At 46.6% G+C, this 18,358-nt stretch overlaps 3 protein-coding genes across 3 annotated transcripts in view; 2 read left to right on the forward strand and 1 right to left on the reverse strand.

Annotated features, from left to right (window-relative positions):
• LOC106580347 (uncharacterized) overlaps positions 1–14,187 on the forward strand; it is a 95,234-nt gene extending 81,047 nt beyond the window's left edge. The window contains 12 exon segments of the mRNA XM_045703139.2: positions 4,514–4,693; positions 4,970–5,045; positions 5,401–5,433; positions 6,329–6,511; positions 6,652–6,714; positions 6,849–6,924; positions 7,081–7,236; positions 7,309–7,435; positions 7,691–7,842; positions 9,683–9,809; positions 9,811–9,863; positions 11,510–14,187. Coding sequence (XP_045559095.2) covers positions 4,514–4,693; positions 4,970–5,045; positions 5,401–5,433; positions 6,329–6,511; positions 6,652–6,714; positions 6,849–6,924; positions 7,081–7,236; positions 7,309–7,435; positions 7,691–7,842; positions 9,683–9,809; positions 9,811–9,863; positions 11,510–11,669 — 1,386 coding nt within the window. The 3' untranslated portion in view covers positions 11,670–14,187.
• A 104-nt stretch (positions 14,188–14,291) lies between these two features.
• On the reverse strand, positions 14,292–18,140 carry selenom (selenoprotein M). Its single transcript, XM_014161293.3, has 5 exons — positions 17,844–18,140; positions 16,510–16,545; positions 16,324–16,358; positions 15,262–15,340; positions 14,292–14,979 (listed from the first exon to the last, which is right to left on the reverse strand). Exons 1-5 carry the CDS (start codon positions 17,973–17,975, stop codon positions 14,758–14,760), a joined length of 504 nt encoding a protein of 167 aa, XP_014016768.1. The 5' UTR covers positions 17,976–18,140; the 3' UTR covers positions 14,292–14,757.
• LOC106580349 (phosphatidylinositol 4,5-bisphosphate 5-phosphatase A) overlaps positions 15,390–18,358 on the forward strand; it is a 34,670-nt gene continuing 31,701 nt past the window's right edge. The window contains exon 1 of the mRNA XM_014161291.3: positions 15,390–15,657. The gene's annotated coding sequence lies outside the window, so the exon portion shown is untranslated. The remainder of the gene's footprint in view (positions 15,658–18,358) is intronic.

The raw sequence follows: 18,358 nt of genomic DNA on the forward strand, positions 1-18,358 counted from the left end.
AGAGCAGGCTGAGGAGGAGGAGGGTGAGGGGGGCGGTTGTGGGATAGCTACAGGAGGCTGCGGAACGCGTGGCTCCTCTTTCCACAGCTCTGGCAGCTCTGCAGGAGGAGAACCTGAGGCTGCGTATCCAGCAGGAGAGGCTGGCCCGCCAGGTGGAAGCTCTGTGTCAGGCCATGGGGCTGCCTGAACCCCCAACTTACACAGCCTTTGTCGCAGAGCCCACACCGAATGACCTCCAACTTCCACCCAGCACACCCCTCATCCCTAAAACACCTGATGGGCTAGACTGGGAACCTGAGGCTGTCCCTGTCCCCCACCTTTGCCACACGTCGCTCTTCCTCCACCTCCTCTCTGATAGGACTAGGAGGCATCTCACGCAGCAACAGCATGGTACGCCTCTCTTTCTCTGGCTGTATGGACCCCCTCCTGCCATCATATTTATCGGCATAATTTCCAGCCTTTTACTCTTTACTGACATTCTCTTCCCTCTTTGATGCCTAGGTTTTTTCCTCTGATCTGAAGTCTTGAATGGCGCATTTTTCCCATGTCTTACTGGTACTAATGAACATCTGATCAGTCTAGGTTCGTTTATGGTTTTATTGGCTGTACTAGTGCTCCGCTTGACAGCTTCAGTCTGCAGATTTGAGCACATTGTAACCAGCCATCAACACTGACGTCTCAGTGTTGGATATCATGGGGGTATCATTGTGTGGAGGTGTATTTACCTGTAACTAACCAGCTTTATCTGCATGCTTTTCTGTCATCCCTGCTTCTTTCCTCCTGTCTTTTCCCACCATCCATCATGAGGACAATTCCAACAGGTTATTTTATTATCCCACATCATCTACAATGCATGACCTTTTCTCTCACTCTTTCGTGCCAGCTCCTCTCTCGTTGTCTCAGTGTGACACCTGCGTTTGTCACTGATGTGCTTCTATCCCATTGGGTGGATGACGGGGTTTGTGAAGGTGCCCTGGCAGAACCTGGCAGAGTATTTGTTTGTGCATGTGTTCCTGTTTGTGTCTGTGTACTGTCAGGGGAAATGTGTCAGGGGACACACTTCCTGTGCTGGGAGGAAGTATCCTGTTTGCTGTCATTTAATCTTCTGAGTAACAGCCTGGTCATGATGATAGCCTCTGGTCTACTGCCGAAACACCGGCCTCCCTAAATAGAACTGTTTGGCCATCGGGATCATCGTTATGTTTGAAGGAAAAAGGGGTAGGCGTGCAAGCCGAAGAACATCATCCCAACCGTGAAGCGTAGGAGTGGCAGCATCGTGTTGTGGGGGTGCTTTGCTTCAGGAGGGACTGGTGCACTTCACAAAATAGATTGCATCATGAGGAAGGAAAATTATGTGGATATATTGAAGCAACATCTCAAGACATCAGTCAGGAAGTTGAAGCTTGGTCGCAAATGGGTTTTCCAAGTGGACAATGACCCCAAGCATACTTCCAAAGTTGTGGCAAAATGGCTTAAGGACAACAAAGTCAAGGTATTGGAGTGGCCATCACAAAGCCCTGACCTCTATCCCATAAAAGATTTTTGGCCAGAACTGAAAAAGCATGTGCGAGCAAGGAGGCCTACAAACCTGACTCAGTTACACCAGCTCTGTCAGGAGGAATGGGCCAAAATTCACCCAACTTATTGTGGGAAGCTTGTGTGGAAGGCTAACTGAAATGTTTGACCCAAGTTAAACAATTTAAAGGCAATGCTACCAAATACTAATTGAGTGTATGTAAACTTCTGACCCACTGGGAATGTTATGAAAGAAATAAAAACTGAAATAAATCCTTCTCTCTACTATTATTCTGACATTTCACATTCTTAAAATAAAGTGGTGATCCTAACTGACCTAAGACAGGGAATTTTTACTAGGATTAAATGTCAGGAATTGGGAAAAACTGAGTTTAAATGTATTCGGCTAAGGTGTATGTTATCTTCTGACTTCAACTGTACCCTATAATGGTATTAAACACAGCTAACACTGATAGGCTCTGAAACCTGCCGACCTCTCTGCTGTTTTGGTCACGAGTGACAGTGTTGTGTGTGTTGAGGACATTTTAAGGGATATTGAAGGGTATTTATTTGGTATTACCTCTAGTTATTCAGCTGGACCGGGTTCTTAGGCCCAGTAATGCTGCCGGTCCTGTCCATCTGCCTCTCCAGGCCCAAGGAAGCTGTTCTCTTTGAGTTCAGCCATGTCACAGATAGATGAGTTGGGTGCATTGAGGCGGACCTAACCCGACCCCTACTCTTCACAACGAGGTACATAAGCTAGTTCTGTAGGTCTATACAGACACTCTCAATGGCATAATGTTAGACACACCAGACACCCTTAGCATATGTCCACTCTCACGCTCATTACAGAAAACTGGATACCCATCTTTTTCCCCAGCGTTTAATTATTCATCATATATGCAGTTCTGTTTCCCCAGTGCTTACATAACCTAGTCCTATGGGTCTACAGACACTTTTACACACTGGCATAGTGTTAGGCACACCAGCCACTCTGAACATGAGGTCCATTCTCATGTTGGGAGACCTAGAGAGAAAAATAAAATATTTCTCCCTAGGTCACTATAACTGTCACCCTAATCACCAATGAATTCTATAACCATTTAAAGTGAATCTGTCCTCTCCCTCACCCTTAACCCCACCATGGCCACACTCTCTTCCAGTGAGGCCTTGTTTGTTTGGCAGGGCCATGTCCAATAACATTCCACTGCGGTCAAGTGGCTCTCACTAGGACCTGTCCCATGGGTCAGACCCCTAATTCTCAGTCCAGACCTCCAGAACCAGAGGCCACCCTGGATCACACTGGGTGGGCACCCTCTCCTTGGCTAGTCTCTCTGAGAAGAGTGAGGGGGTGGAGGGTGTGAGCTAATGGGGACCGTGCCAGCAGTCTGGGGCTAAATCTGGACCTGGACTCTGTTACTACAAAAGCAGCAGTCTAGAGGCAGACCAGCCCAGCCTCTGTAGTCTGCAGAAGGCATGTGGCACCATATGGAAATCTATTCAAGATGTCTATAGGCTTTATGGCCATTTAAAACACACTGTTAAAAAGCCAGACAGTGGTATCTTAATGGAAGACTATGCTGTGTTTATGTCCATGACTCATCTCCTTTCTTCGCCTGTCAGCAGTGGAGGCACACAGAAACCCTACATCTTTCTCCTGTCTGTTACAGCACTGACTGGGTGCGCTATCTGCTTCTGGACAATGTGATTGTGCTTTTACAGTGCTGTAGTGTGTATAGTCCTGTATTCTGTGGGAGAATGGAGCTGGCGTCTACCCTACACAATTTACATTAATGCAGCTCTCTGGGCCCATAGCCAAAGTAGTGCTTTACCCCTGTGACATGACATGAGCCCTCTGTTCATGGAAGTCTCGTACTGTTTAGACCGACTGAGAGGGTGTCAGTCAGAAGGGGTCAGTGATGGGTGAGCTAACTGTTTGGCAGAATATCGTGCCCCTGCTGTATACTAATCCTCACTCTCTGTGACAAAGACTGAAGACCTGGAGGGCCTGGGAAGGCCTGGGGAGGAGCTGGACGGCCTGGGGAGGAGCTGGAGGGCCTGGGGAGGAGCTGGAGGGCCTGGGGAGGAGCTGGACGGCCTGGGGAGGAGCTGGACGGCCTAGCGAGGAGCTGGAGGGCCTGGGGAGGAGCTGGAGGGCCTGGGGAGGAGCTGAGCGGCCTGGGGAGGAGCTGGAGGGCCTGGGGAGGAGCTGGAGGGACTGGCGAGGCCTGGGGGGGGAGCTGGGGGGCCTGGGGAGGAGCTGGACGGCCTAGCGAGGAGCTGGAGGGCCTGGGGGGGAGGAGCTGGAGGGCCTGGCGAGGCCTGGGGGGGGGAGCTGGGGGGCCTGGGGAGGAGCTGGACGGCCTGGGGAGGAGCTGGACGGCCTAGCGAGGAGCTGGAGGGCCTGGGTGGGAGCTGGAGGGCCTGGGGGGGAGCTGGAGGGCCTGGGGAGGAGCTGAGCGGCCTGGGGAGGAGCTGGAGGGCCTGGGGAGGAGCTGGAGGGACTGGCGAGGCCTGGGGGGGGGAGCTGGAGGGCCTGGGGGGCCTGGGGGGAGCTGGAGGGCCTGGGGGGCAGCTGGGGGGCCTGGGGGGCCTGGGGGGAGCTGGAGGGCCTGGGGAGGCATGAGGGTGTGAAAGTGTACATGTTCCCCCTCCCACTGCCGAAGATTCCAGGTGCTCATTCCGTCCTAAATGTCAGCAAGCCTCTGTGTCTTTTCTGTAAACACAGCTGTAGGGATTGCTGGATTGGAAGCCTCCCTTTTTTGTCTCTCCCCTGGCTTGGTGTGTCCTGATCCTATGGTTTCTCATCAGCTGGGGAATTGTTTGAGTATGATTGACCTCCAACGCTAATGGGCTTTTGTATGTGTTTATCTGTGCTGCCACTGACATTGACCCTTAGCTGAGGATAAAAAGATGACCATGGTTTTCAGTCTAAAATGGATGACAATTCTGATTTAAAAGCTGTATAACCTGAAAATAATTCACAATTCCCTCATAGATGGCCTCTGAGCCAGTGTTGGCAGTGGAGCCCTCAGTGCAGGTGGCCTGCTGTCAGCCCTCGGCTGCTGTACCCAACGGCTCCTCTGCGCCACCTCGGGACAAATTCGAAGAGTGCTCCAGAAAACTGAATGCAGAACAGCTGGCCACCATCGACGATGAGGAGCTCCTGGATAAAATGGTACTTTCCCCTCCCCCATATCACACACGCACTTAGTCCTCAAATCCCCAGATTTGTTGGAATCTGGTGTTGTTTATGTGTATTAGTGAGAGGTTAAATCTGGTCTGCTGGGAAAATTTACATTTGGAATGGTCATACCCTTACATTTCTGTGTGTGTGTGCGTGCACTACACTGTGTATGAGTGTGCTGTATGTGTGTATTTGGAGCTATGTGACAGAGTTTGTCCGAAGACCGACCCCTCTCATTCCTTCCGTCTGTCCCGTTGTTTCCCACAGCTGGATGAGTCCAAGGACTTTGAGGAGAGGAAGATGATCCGACAGGCCATGAGAGATCTGCGTAAGAGGAAGCAAGGTGAGAGAGACCACAGCCAGACTAACTAACCTCCTGTCCATTCCCCCTCTGCAACTTCTAGCACCTTGCCCTTTCTCAATCTCTCGCTCTCTACTTACTTGACCACTCTATACCTCAACCTCATTTCTTCATTCACTGCTTTTTTTCATTCTACGTTATCCATTTCTTTGTTCTTTCTTCATATTATTTGCCGTCATGTCTTTTCTCCATCATTGTCTTCCTTTTATCATTATTTTAACTGCTGGGTCTCTCTGATGGTAGATGACCTTCATCAAGTCTAGTCTGCATTATGTACCTGCCTCATCTCTCGCTATTTCCATCCTCTTATTTTCACATTCTCGCATCCTGCTCTCAGAGGCCGAACTGGGATGTACTCAAGAGGAAATAGGTAGGAACGTCCTGTGTGTTTGTGTGGATTATATTAATACAGTATGCATCCGTTTTTGTAATTTGACAATGTCCCACTTGATTGTATCCCCTCATTGTCAACAATACTGTCCTACCAGTGCTGTTATTGTGCTTGAAGCTCATCATTGAGTTCTCTCAGTGATACACATTGATCATGAACTGACCAGCAGAAACCAAGGACATGAGGAGCCTGTATGGTGGACAATGAGGGATATGCTAATACATCTGTGAAAACGCATGAGTCATGATGTTTGTCATGGTGTCACTGCCACAGGGCAAACACACCTGATGCTGTTCCACATAATGGCTGGCTGGGTGCATAGTGCTGACTGTTCTTTGACACTCCAGAAAGGACTCAGAACTCTGTGTCAGAGAATGTTCCTTGGGCTCAGTAGCTAACCAGCCAGTTCATCCCTGTATTGCCCTTAACCCTAGCCAGTAAATGAGAGACCTGAGGAATATAGTTCAGTGATCATGAGAGTTACGGGGCGGTGTTTAGGAAGGTAAATGGACAGGTAAGACTGCTAGAACCCCCGAGGCATCGGGTCAGTACTGGTGTTATGGTATCAGTGTGTTGGATAGCGTTTAGTAGCCTTTCTATGCCAGTGTCTCAGCGGTCTGACGTGACATTCCGAGTCTTTGTTTGCACTTTGATATGTTTGTCCAGCACGTGCTCCACCACAGCACAGCCTGGGGTTGGTTGTGTTTGGCTTTCACCTGTGGGTGGCTGTCTGTGTTCATAGGCTTTTGATGGTACTTTGGAAAGAATGTTGAAATGTACCTCTAGCTTTGTAGCAGAGAGAGGCTGTCAGCTTGAGTGCCTTCCTCTTTTTCCACTGACCTCCTCCCTCCCTCCCTCCCATCCTCTATCTCAGACCAGAGAGAAAAGGAGCGGGAGATTCGTCTTGCGGATCTTCGGCAGCAGAGACAGGAGCATAGTCAGAAGGGTCGTACGGGAGGAGGAGGAGCTGGAGAGGTGGTGATGAGGAAGGTGGAGATGTCAGCTGATGGCTCCACCCTCAGCCAAGTCACCAAGACAGACCGCTTTGCCCAGTCTGGTAAGCCAATCATACACCATGTATTAGACTGACAACATGGCTGACATATTTGGGTAATACACTATCTCGTATTTAACCGTTCAGGATCTTCCCAAGTCAGATGAAATACTTCAAATGTATTTCCATGTTTGTGTGTCTAGGTGATGGCAGCAGGACAGCTCACAGCACCATCATGGAGGCCAGTTATGTGAAGAAAACAGACGGTGAGTCAGCACATCTGCCTCCTACTAATTTAAATCAGCATTTTCATCATCGTCATAATTTGATTACTATCACTCTTTTTATCCATATATGGTGTTGTGTGGTCTCACCACCACCACCTCCCTGTGTTTTCTAGTGGGGACAGTTCAGTCCAAGTCCTACAGCTGCTCCTCCTCTACCTCCAGCAGCAGCTCCACCAGGAAAGTGGGCAGGTGAAAACTGAACCCATAGCGATGCAATATAATACTGCGTTCTATTGAATTCTGTGTCTTAACCCTCCTCCTCAGCAACCCCTATAGGATTAACTGACATTGTGTTGAACGGTAATTTACACCTTCTCTCTCTTCCTCCCTTCTTCCATCCATCAGTGTGTTTGACCGCGAGGACGACTCGGCGTCCCGTGCTGCGGAGCGCCGACAGGCAGAGAAGCGCAAGGAGCTGATGAGAGCCCAGACTCTGCCCAAGATGTCCGCCGCACAGTCCCGCAAAGCCATGATCGAGAAACTGGACAAGGAGAGCGGAGGGTAAGGATAGAAATAACTAAGAATAGAAGGAGAAAACGTCAATACTAGCATAAACCAATCCCCCTTCTTCAGGCCAGGAAATAAAGCAGTTGCCAAGGTGAACACAGTCCAGCGCTCGGCTAGCTGCGTGGTGCCCAATGCCAACTCCATCAAACAGATGCTCCTGGACTGGTGCCGCGCCAAGACCCGCTCATACCAGGTGAGCCAACCCGCAATGGCACCATCCTGAGTGTCCAGTCTACTTAAAGATCTGTGGCATTCACTTTAGTTCATCCTGGTGTGAGGGTTAGGTCTTTTATATAACCCCTCTACTGCATGCAAAACAATCCGCCATGTATTCTCTGACAGCAATGCTGTGTTCTATCACATACTCTGAAGTCTGTTGGGTGACCAATGGCATTGGCTCATGCTTTGTGATTGAATCATTTCTCGCCTCCTCTCTTTTCCCCTGCAGAATGTGGACATCCAGAACTTCTCGTCCAGTTGGAGTGATGGCATGGCGTTCTGTGCCCTCGTGCATAACTTCTTCCCAGAGGCCTTTGACTACTCCTCTCTCACGCCTGCCAACCGCAGACACAACTTTGAGGTGGCCTTCAGCACTGCAGAGTGAGTACACACATACACAAATACTTACACTTGTAAACTGTACGTCATGCATACGCTCATAGATGTACTGAATGTCATGTCTTGGAGTATAACGTTTAATCAGAACTTCAGACTTGGGGTAAATGGAAGCTTCACTCTTGGAGTTGCCCCGTGGCCATTTACAGCAGAATGGACCAGGATCTGAGTGCACCATCTTCTAAACTTCCTCCGTCCCCAACACCATCAATCGTCTGACCACCCCAAGGCTCTGTTTTTGGGGAAGTAGATCCACTGTAGCTGTCTAACCAACTCTTTGCCCACCCATTGAACTCAAAATCAGTCAAACATCTGGAGAACCCAAAGACAAACTACTTCCCTCGCCTTTCTCTGCCCAAAACCAACACACTCCTCTCTCTCGGAATAGATTTGATCTCTATTGGATATGTTTGTTTGACCTCTGTAAGATCAACACTGAGCTGCCAATTTATGGACTCCTCAGGCTCAGCAGTACAGGACCTCTGGTTCTCACCACCCTCTCTTAGCCTTGCTACCACCTAACTACCCATCCACGTACAGTAGTAAGACTGTCTGTCTGAGGGAGGAAGAGAATGTGCATCCACAGAATTCAGCCTTTTGGATTCATCAGATTCACCTGTTTTACTCAACTCACTGTGCGTCAAGGGCCTACATTGAGAGGGTTATGATGGGCCTGGGCCCACTGCTCAGTTGTATCCTTCCTCTCTCTCTCTCTCAGGTCAATCAAGTCAGCTTCTGGATCTACTACTACTATGTCCTGTACCTCTAAACCTCCACTCTCCATCCACTCTCTCCTCTCAGAGATGCTCTCCTCAGTAACCGCTGTGTGACGTGACCCTCCATCCACCAACCCTGAACTAAACCAGGAAACTCCTGAGACTGACCCCTTCCCAACAACCACCAGGTTACTACAGTACAGGAAGAGCACTAGACTGACTGCCTCCCAGACCCCTCTCCTTCCCTCTCTCCTTTAATCTGTCCATCTCCTCCTCCTCTTCCTCACTCCATATCTGTCACCTCTTCTTTTGATGAGGTCATGTACTGTCAACCTGTGTCCTGTCACCCACCAGTGTCTGCTGAGTTCACCTATTACGACCATGATGACGTAACCACCAGATTGTCAAACACGTGTTCCTCATAGCTACCCCCACAACCCCCTCTTTGTCACTCTGCTGCACTGTCACTCCTTTCCCTGGGCACCAACCTAACCCCCTCCTCCCCCACAACCTGCCAGTGTGCCTCAACTGGACCCCTCTCACACACCCCTCCAACACACACTCACCACAGTGTGTTTCTCTTCTAGGTTCACCCTGTGGTCCATGTCTTTGTGATTGTAGCATTCTTGTTTTTTCCTTGTCTCTTGTTTTTGTACTGGACACAACAAAGCCAATGTTCTATGGTTATACCCCCATGTCCAAGTCTTTTGTCTCAGTGCACAGAACAAACAAACAAACAAAACGGCAAAATGGACGTCGCCTGACGCTTCATTTTCCATTTTGTGTCTGCGTGTGTGTGCGCGCCCATATGTGTCACGTTGTTCATGAAGCACGTCAAGTCATGGATATGTCTGTCAACACAGACAATGTAATGTTATGGTTTGTTTTTGTGTTTTCTCTCTCTCCCTCTCCACACCCTGGGTATTCCTCTTGTTTGGCTGCTCACTGCTTCTCTCGCTCTCTCTCAACCTCCTTCTTTCCTTCTGTCTGTTGACTTATATCTGTACCTTCTCGCTATATATTTTCGGCATTTTTTCTGTCTCTCGCTTCCTCCCTCTTCTTTCTCACCCCCTCTCTCCCCCTGCTCCCTCTCCGGGGTGCGGGTGCAGGAAGCTGGCTGACTGTCCCGAGCTGTTGGACGTGGAGGACATGGTGCGGATGCGTGAGCCAGATTGGAAGTGTGTGTACACGTACCTGCAGGAGTTCTACAGGGGCCTGGTGACCAAGGGCCTGGTTAAAATCAAAAACTCCTCCTAGAGTCACACCCCTAGGACCCCAAATGCACTCATGGTGAGAGAGGGAACAGGCCCACGGAGGAACCTCACGCTGGGGCTGGGGCGTTTATGGGGTGGGATTGGTGGGAGATTCTCAATTGGGGAAAAGTCCATCCTTTACTCGACTCCTCGGTCCTCCCCTCGGCCATGACCCGGAAACCGATAAGTAGTCGCCATATGTAGGAGAGTTTAAATTTGTTAATAGGTGAAGGGATTAGTTTAATCAGCTCCTAGATTGCCTCCTCCGGGGGAGGGTACCGAAGTGTTTCCTGCACGGAAGAGTTTTGAAATCTACCTCATCCCCTTGAATCAGCCGTTTGCTCAGAGGAGGAAAGTAGGCATACATTTAAAAACGATGCGCTACTTAGATACGCTATGCTTGTATCTAGAAACATTTATTTTTACGACTTTACACATGTATTTTGGGATTCCTCTGCTGTAAACTTAATCTTCCTGATGACGAGCTAGTCGAGGAGTCATTTCATACAAGCACATTGGTTTCTTCTCGACTCCTATTCTCGATTACCTTTGACCTTTTTCAACAGGAGAGGATAGAGGACAGGATGCGAGGAATTGAGCAAATCCAATTGAGATTCTCCCAGTGTGTGACTGTGTGTGTGTAGGAGTTAATGTTGTGGAGTGGGGAGGTGAATGGCAGGATCAACAACAGTTCCACCGGAAATGCCACTGGTTATTCATATTATGATGATGAAGTGAGCTATCCATTAATATAAACATGATCATTAACCTGCAGGAAGTCATATGAAGTGGTAGGAAGTGTTGGAGTGTGTCAAGGTATAGGTCAGAGTGCAGTTTTCTCCACCCTGTGAGCCTGGTGCTGGGGTCCAGAGGCCCAAACATGGACTGTGAGCATGTGACTGCACTCAGAGCCAGGCTCCAGCCAGGCAGAGGGCCAGCCATCAGCACTTCCCATCTGCAGATCCACACTTTAAAAGGAGCTGCCACAACACTGGAGTGGAAACAGAGATTGGAAACAAAGTGGAGAGGAAAAAGAAATGTCAGACCTGTGGTGTGTGAAACATGTGTATCATCTCCCTGTTTTTCTACTTACAGCCTGGTCAGTTTATAACAGCCATCGCTGAATGACAAATATACTTACCTCTTCAGAATCTAAAACATTAAAGGGGAAACTTAGAGTTTACAGTGTTGACATTCGTCTCTCTTTAAGGGGATAGGTTACCATCTGCTGTTCTAGTAGTTGTGCTCACTCGGTCTCCCACCTTGCAGCTGTTTCCCAGAGCTCTTGCTCCCCTGTTCTCCCAGCTGGGCAGCTCGCACTGTTTTAACAGTCAGTCAGCTGCAGTACTGTCAGTGATGAGTAGTTTGTCAAGTGTGCCACCCTGTGGTTATATGCATGCATTGCACATAGATTATTTTGTTTAGCTTATGGCAGAATATGTTTGGAATGGTCTCTACATCTCTTAAATGTATGCCTATAATGCTTTTATGAAACTAATGCTTTGTAGAGGGGGTCCCTCGTATCTGGTTAGTTTGGGTGGATAAAAAAGCTGTTATGAGAGCAGTGTTTGTGGAGAGAACATTATATTTTATCATTACCATCACTCTGTTCATCTCTTTCTCCATCTCCCCACCGCTCCCTCTCTCCCTTTCTCTGTCTCACCATATGTCTCCCTCCCCTAGGGAATGTGCCAACTGTATGCCCCTGTTGGAGGTAGAGGACATGATGATCATGGGGAGGAAGCCTGACTCCAAGTGTGTGTTCACCTATGTGCAATCACTGGTCAACCACCTGCGCAGGCACGAGATGAAACTCGCCAAACTCCAGGGCACCAACCTCTGATCTGCCCCTCTGCTCACTGTGTATCTTCCCCCATCGCACCCCTCCTCTCATCCTGAGCCCTGAACACCACCCATGTCCAAAAGACAGCAGCCCCGACTCTGAGTGAGGGGTGTTACTGATTTGTACATCTCTGATGGCCAACGGGGTGGGGAGTGTGTTTGTGTAGGTGGTGGCATCTGTCTTATGATTATCTTTGTTAACGGCGGTGGCATGTCAGACAGATAAATTCCCTTCCTCTGGACACATTTGTTCAGGCTGTGCAAACCTTCCCGTCTTCCAGAAAGAGAATTCCAAAGTTTAATAGAGAATCTTTAAGCTCTAATTGATATTTTTATTTTATACTGATATTTAGTTGTACAGCCTATCAGTCATAAGACAGTTCTATACATGGTTTGGAAGTCGGAAGATATAGCACCAACAAAACCCTAAATGAAATGTACATGAGAAAAATAGTAATTTTACTGTATTCCCTCACCCACATTAATGCCTAAATTTTTTTGTTTTCTGTGACAATTACAAGATGTTACTCAAGCTGTTGGTGATGATGAAGAAAAGAAATATGATATGAGGCATTGTTAATATTCCTTCAGTCCCCACTCTGGTACTGTTAAAGGTGTTACCAAATCTGCTAAACACATCTATTTCAATTGTTTTATGGAGGGATGTTTATTATTTTTTGGTGGGTGCTTATATTTATCCTATTACACACACGTACATGTATTTATTAATACGCATGTGTGAATTAGATTATTTTTTGCATATCACAACTCTCCCTGAGACATCCTCGAGAAAGTGGGGTCACGGCCAGAGTCTGGACCCTAGACCAATTAGGGTTAAATGCCTTGCTCAAAGGCACAGACAGATTTTTCACCTTGTTGGCTTGAGGATTTGAACTAGTGACCAAGCCCAACACTCTAACCCAGGGATGGGAAACTCCAGTCCTGAGGGGCCGGAGTGGTGTCACTTTTTCTCCATCCCTAGCAAACACAGCTCATTAAACTAACTGCATTCTAAACTCAAGATCATGATTAGTTGATTATTGGAGTCAGGTGTGTTAGCTGAAGCAAAAGTATGAAACCAATCAGGCTCCTAAGGAATGGAGTTGCCCATCCCTACTCTAACCACTAGGCTAGCTGCCGCCCGTTACTCAGTAGCTGGCATTATGAAATTGACGAATCTGTCTATGCAGCCCTAACGTAGCAGGTGTAAAGAAAAACCTGAGCAGGTTCTGCAGAAACCAGAAGCATCTGGTTCAGGCTTTGCCTCTTCTCTGCTTTTCCCCTGAAAACCGTATGCTTCCGGGTTCTGCCGACCCGTTGAAGGTGATGCAGCCCTATGCTGCGCAAAAGCGATATCTGAATCTACAGACCCACTGAGGTTAAAGCCAGACTAGGTTGTGATAGTAGTTAGACAGGTAAAATCACACATTGGTGTTTCTAGATTATCACATCTCTCCCCACCTTTTCTCCTTGTCCTTGCCTCAGTTCGCTACATTGGGGTCTAACAAAAACTTGGCATGGAGTTGTCACATTCACACTGCCTGCATCAGCCCACCCAGCAAACACACAGCTCTTTAATTATGCTTGGGTAACATTTCTGTTCGTGGTCGTACCATATGCTTTGAAGTTTTGTTTCGAGTCCATCTATGAAAACGTTTGTACTGGCTATAGGTTATGGTAATATCAGTATTTGTGGGCTCTAGAGGCGTCACTACAGACCCTGATTCGATTCCAGGCTGTATCACAACTGGCCGTGATTGGGAGTCCCATAGGGCAGTGCACAATTGGCCCAGGTTTAACCGGGGTAGGCTGTCATTATAAATAAGAATTTGTTCTTAACTGACTTGCCTGGTTAAATAAACATTTGAATATAAAAAGGTTTGTTGGAGGCCAACCAATCAAATAATTTATAAAGCCCTTCTTACATCAGCTGATGTCAAAGTGCTGTACAGAAAGCCAGCCTAAAACCCCAAACATCAAGCAATGCAGATGTAGAAGCACGGTGGCTAGGAAAAACTCCCTAGAAAGGCCAAAACCTAGAGGAACCAGCCAACTTCCCTTCTCTACATCCATGGGCCCAATGAAAGCTGGCTTTCAGCTCAGTTGAGTATGACAGACAGGTGAACAGGAGAATATTACTGATAAAGGCTGAATGTACTTTATTGCCAATGTATATTTTCTGAATTCTAGCTAAATAAAATGTTTTATGGTTTCTTTATCAATAATTTTAAGACTGCGGTTGGTTTTATAACAATTCACTTTCTCTAGTCTCAATTACAGATGAACAGAGGAATTTACTAAATCTAATTTGTCAGGTGTCGACGAACAATGAAATGCTTACTTATGGGTCCTTTTTCAACAATGCAGAGTTAAAATATGGTTACGACAATTTAGTATTCCGCAACCAGAAAGTTTCCACAAACTAGTTAATCCTGTACATACATGCTTGGACAGTCAATTCAATGTTTCTGTACACCACAATGAATGTGAATTAACAATTAAACCAACTTAAGAAACAGTGTATGTCTTCTACTCTAACACTTATTTTCCCGTGTTTGTGTTTGTGCGCGCAATGAGAGTTTGATTTAAGGACATTCTACAAATGGGACATCGTACAAAAATATTGTAAGTTTAACTTTTTATTGTTTTACAATTGTCATCCCATCACTTGAATCCCCTTGTGTGCCTAAGCCCTACCCACCAGGACACGTTGCATCGGCCCCAAGCCAATCAGGAGATTTTACAGCCAGGGGCGTCATTCAGTTCCACAGCGGACAGGAAGTCATTAGACACATGAGAGAGATTAGAGGAGAGACCCCTTAAGACACTTGACACCTAGTGGTAAATCATACGCTTCACCTGAAATAAATGAACAAACGGAAGATTTTAAAAAATGGTGTAACCTTTTCTGATGCTACAGAGAGACAGTTACCCCAAGTGCTGAACCAGGATCTGCTTGTCCCGTGTTCTGATCCCAAACAATTCTGTTATGAGCTACAGAAACAAACTGGTCTTGGACCAGCACTGGAGGAGAGTAACCCTGTCTGTCCAGGTCCACACAGACTGCAGACTCTTTACTGCTGTGAGGATTACAGGTCAGAGTGCTTGGCCTCTGCATCAGAATCTGAGGAAGCGTTGCCTGCGGGGGCTGAAGAGGAGGAGGAGGGAGTTGCTTTGAAGGGGCTGTCCTTGGCGGGGGAAAAGCGGAACTCCTCTGGGACCTGGTCCTCAGGCTGAGCCTTCTTGTAGAAGCCCAACTTCTCCAGCAGCTCGTTGATCTCAGAGCGGGTCATGTCAGACAGGGCGATCCGCTGAACAGGGCAGATGCATGTAGGTGAGATGCCGATCCCCACAAGAGCCCTCTATTCTTCCACAAGCTGTAGCATGCACAGATGAGTTTGTCATACAATTTCTGTGCAGTAGTAGGCCCACCCTTTACATGCATGCATCTCTAGATAAGTAAGCCTGCAACATGCATGACCAATCTTTCATTAACCATTATAGCGCACTAGTGAGAACCTACAGGAAATCATTAACACCAGAGATGTGTTAAAGTTACAGTAAACGTCAGTGTGTTTCAGCAGCTCACTTACGTCCAGCTCTTCGTAGTAGTGGTTGAGGAGGACAAGCTCGGGATCAGCCCCAGGGATGTGCTTCATTACCAGGTTATGGCTGGGATGGCATGAGTCAAGGGTTACAAACAAAGAGGCAAACAAGGAAATGCAATGCAAACAGAGTGCCCGCACACAGTTGACACGTGTCTGACACCCCAGGCCAGGACAACTTCCTTCACGCACCAGTGCCCCTGCTGTCTGTCATCACACCAGCTAGTGAGGAAGTATGGTTATGTACAGCTTGGACTTTGTGCTCCAGCCTCCATACATGACAGGGAAATGCATGAAGCACTTCAGTTACGAGATCACTTCAGGACAGTCTTACATGCTGGAGCTGTGACTGCTTCAGGACAGAAAGCTATCTGCAGGCTAAAGGTATGGCTATCAGAGTGTATATATATATATATATATATATGCTTCTGTCTGCAGAAATAGCTTTCAATTACTTGGTCAGATGACGAGTACAAATGTGTAGTAAGTTTAGCTGCTGTGTAACTTTGTTCTCGTTACTCTTTTTTGGTAGCACTTTTCATCAAAGGGGCAGTTGCTACATACATATTTGGACTTATAAATCAATTATATATCCACCATCAATTATATATCCACCATTGATTGTTGAAGAATATAACTTAAATAAATTAGCTTAGTTCAACTGTCGTACCCCATCAGAACCCAAAATTGAAGCTTGTTTTACTCCAATGTTTGTAAACAAACACTGTTTAGCCTCAAAACATGGTTAAAACTATCATTTTGATATCATGGACGGTCAATGGAGGGTACATTTGATTGGTTACAGTTCTCTAGCCACTTCCCTCAGCTTTTTACCAAAACAGTGGTGAGGTTACCTCTTGTTTCAACTGCAGATTGGCCCCTTACATAGTTTATAAAACAATAAGGCTGTTAATTATTTATTCTGAGATGGTTAAATCAGTTAAACGTTGTCAACCAGTGCATGGCTTCCACAATACGGCAGAGGACCTACCTACCACACATCAGCTTTCACAACTCTGCACGTCTGCTAGCACCAAAATGAAAGGATACTAAAGAGGAATGTCCTGGGTCACAAAGGCTTTGACCTGAGGGGTTGAAGAGTTGATGGTTAGTGTAACTCTGCTTTGTTGGGCAGGCAGTGATATTTCTGAGCATTTCATCAATTGCAAAATAACAATAATACTGTACATATACAGAGAAGACTGTTGATAACAATAGGCCTACTTAAGCACTTACCTCTCTCAGCCTGTTCAGCTGTCATCCACCGCATGACTGAGAAAAAGATTAAGCAGGATAGTGGTTATAAATCCCACCAGGACAGGAGCAGGGCAGTGGGTGACTGACTGGTGGTCCTCCTGACACATTAGTACTGTAGGAATCAGGACTATCAGCAAATAAAGCGACTTATCGCACCATCTGGACACAAGTGAAACACTCACTGTCTGAAAAACATGTTGCCTCTTGTTGATAGACCATAGGCCTATACTATATTGTAGGCCCTATGTAAGAAAAACTTCCCCAACTGGAGGCCGCGGGTGGTTGAGCAAAAAATAAGCAATTTTATTTTCATTGTTGGACATAAGACTAAATATGCTCCAAGTGATTTTAATTTGGGAAATCTGTTCAAGTATTCCCACGCATTATAGAGAGACGTGATCGTATACAATGTAAGAAAGGTTTCTAAATTATTGTTAGTCAAATATATCTGTTTGGGCTTCTTGCGGTCAATTTGCAGTCTACATATTATTTGTAATTATGTTCCGGACCCCGGACCATCTGCTCAAGAAAAAAAGCCTTGGCTGAATCCAGTTGATGATCCCTGCCCTATGTAATGATATTTTGTTTAGCCCATGGGAGGGGGATGTGGTTTGCACATCCATGGGTACATAGATATGTGGCCAAGCTTACAGCTCTGCTCTGAGATTCATTACTACCTGCTGATAGGTAGGCATCCCACAGGTGAATGCCAACTTGACAACACATTTTTCACTGAAAGATCCTGGCAGGTGTGATGCACCCTGGATGATATGTTCTCACAATGAGAAGAAAGTCTGAAAAAGGCATTGTTAGTCCACTGTAATTTGAGGTCTCATCTTGCAGCCACGTTGAAGTAATTCACTGGCATTCTATTGTAACAGAATGATTACAGAGAATAGCCTATTATTTAGTCCTATAAATGCCCATGAGTCTCAACCCATTAGAATAGTATAATGTGCAGTGGAATCACTATTGCACTTAATGTTATTTACCAAAATGTTTGATCAAAAGCCAATAACATGGATAGACACCCATAGGAGCAGATGCGAGGGTTTAAACTTTTCATTCATTTATTTTCCTCCTCCCAAAAACCTACGCATGTGCACATAGGACAACAGTTAGGCTACCCAATATTTCCCTCAATACAAATCTAAATGTATTGATCGATACGTGTATCCAATAATACCAAAACATGATCCATAATTACATCGACAAAGCCTGCTTCTTATTCATTCTTGTTATCTTAGGCTACTTGAAGTGGATTTGTTTACGAATCTAATTGCAATTGCGTTAATATTCTTACTCAAGCCTACCTCCACCTTCGCTTTTGCGAGCCCATCCAGTTTCTTCAGATCTACATCATAGGCCGACACACAGTTAAGGAAGCTGACGAAAATGAAGAACCACATAATTTCCTCTGATTGCAGCACGTTGAGGAGATTCATGCTTTAGAGCAGACGGTCTTGATCGTTCGTGTCGCTCACCTATTCTGCAAACCTATCGTTACCTACTGTAGGTTATACTTGAATAGCAAGATGTAGCAGGCTAGCAACGGTGATGTTCAACTATGTCATCTCCGGATTTATGCCACGTCAAACGCTTTTCTGCTGTCTTTGGAGAGGGCGGGGAATGAACGAACTGCTTCTTAAAGGCGCAATCTGTAATAGTTTCTGCTGTTAAATTGTTCAATTAATGATTGCCATAGGGCTGGCTAGGCTAAAATATATACCTATACTTTTCAAGAATATCAGTTTAGCAATTGTCGAGCAGTTTCCCCATTCCTCATTTTACAGACTGTTGAAATTACTGATTGTACCTTAAAACAGAA

This window comes from Salmo salar, chromosome 20 (assembly GCF_965601325.2).
Source record: "Salmo salar chromosome 20, fSalSal1, whole genome shotgun sequence".
NCBI classification, from domain to species: Eukaryota; Metazoa; Chordata; class Actinopteri; order Salmoniformes; family Salmonidae; genus Salmo; species Salmo salar.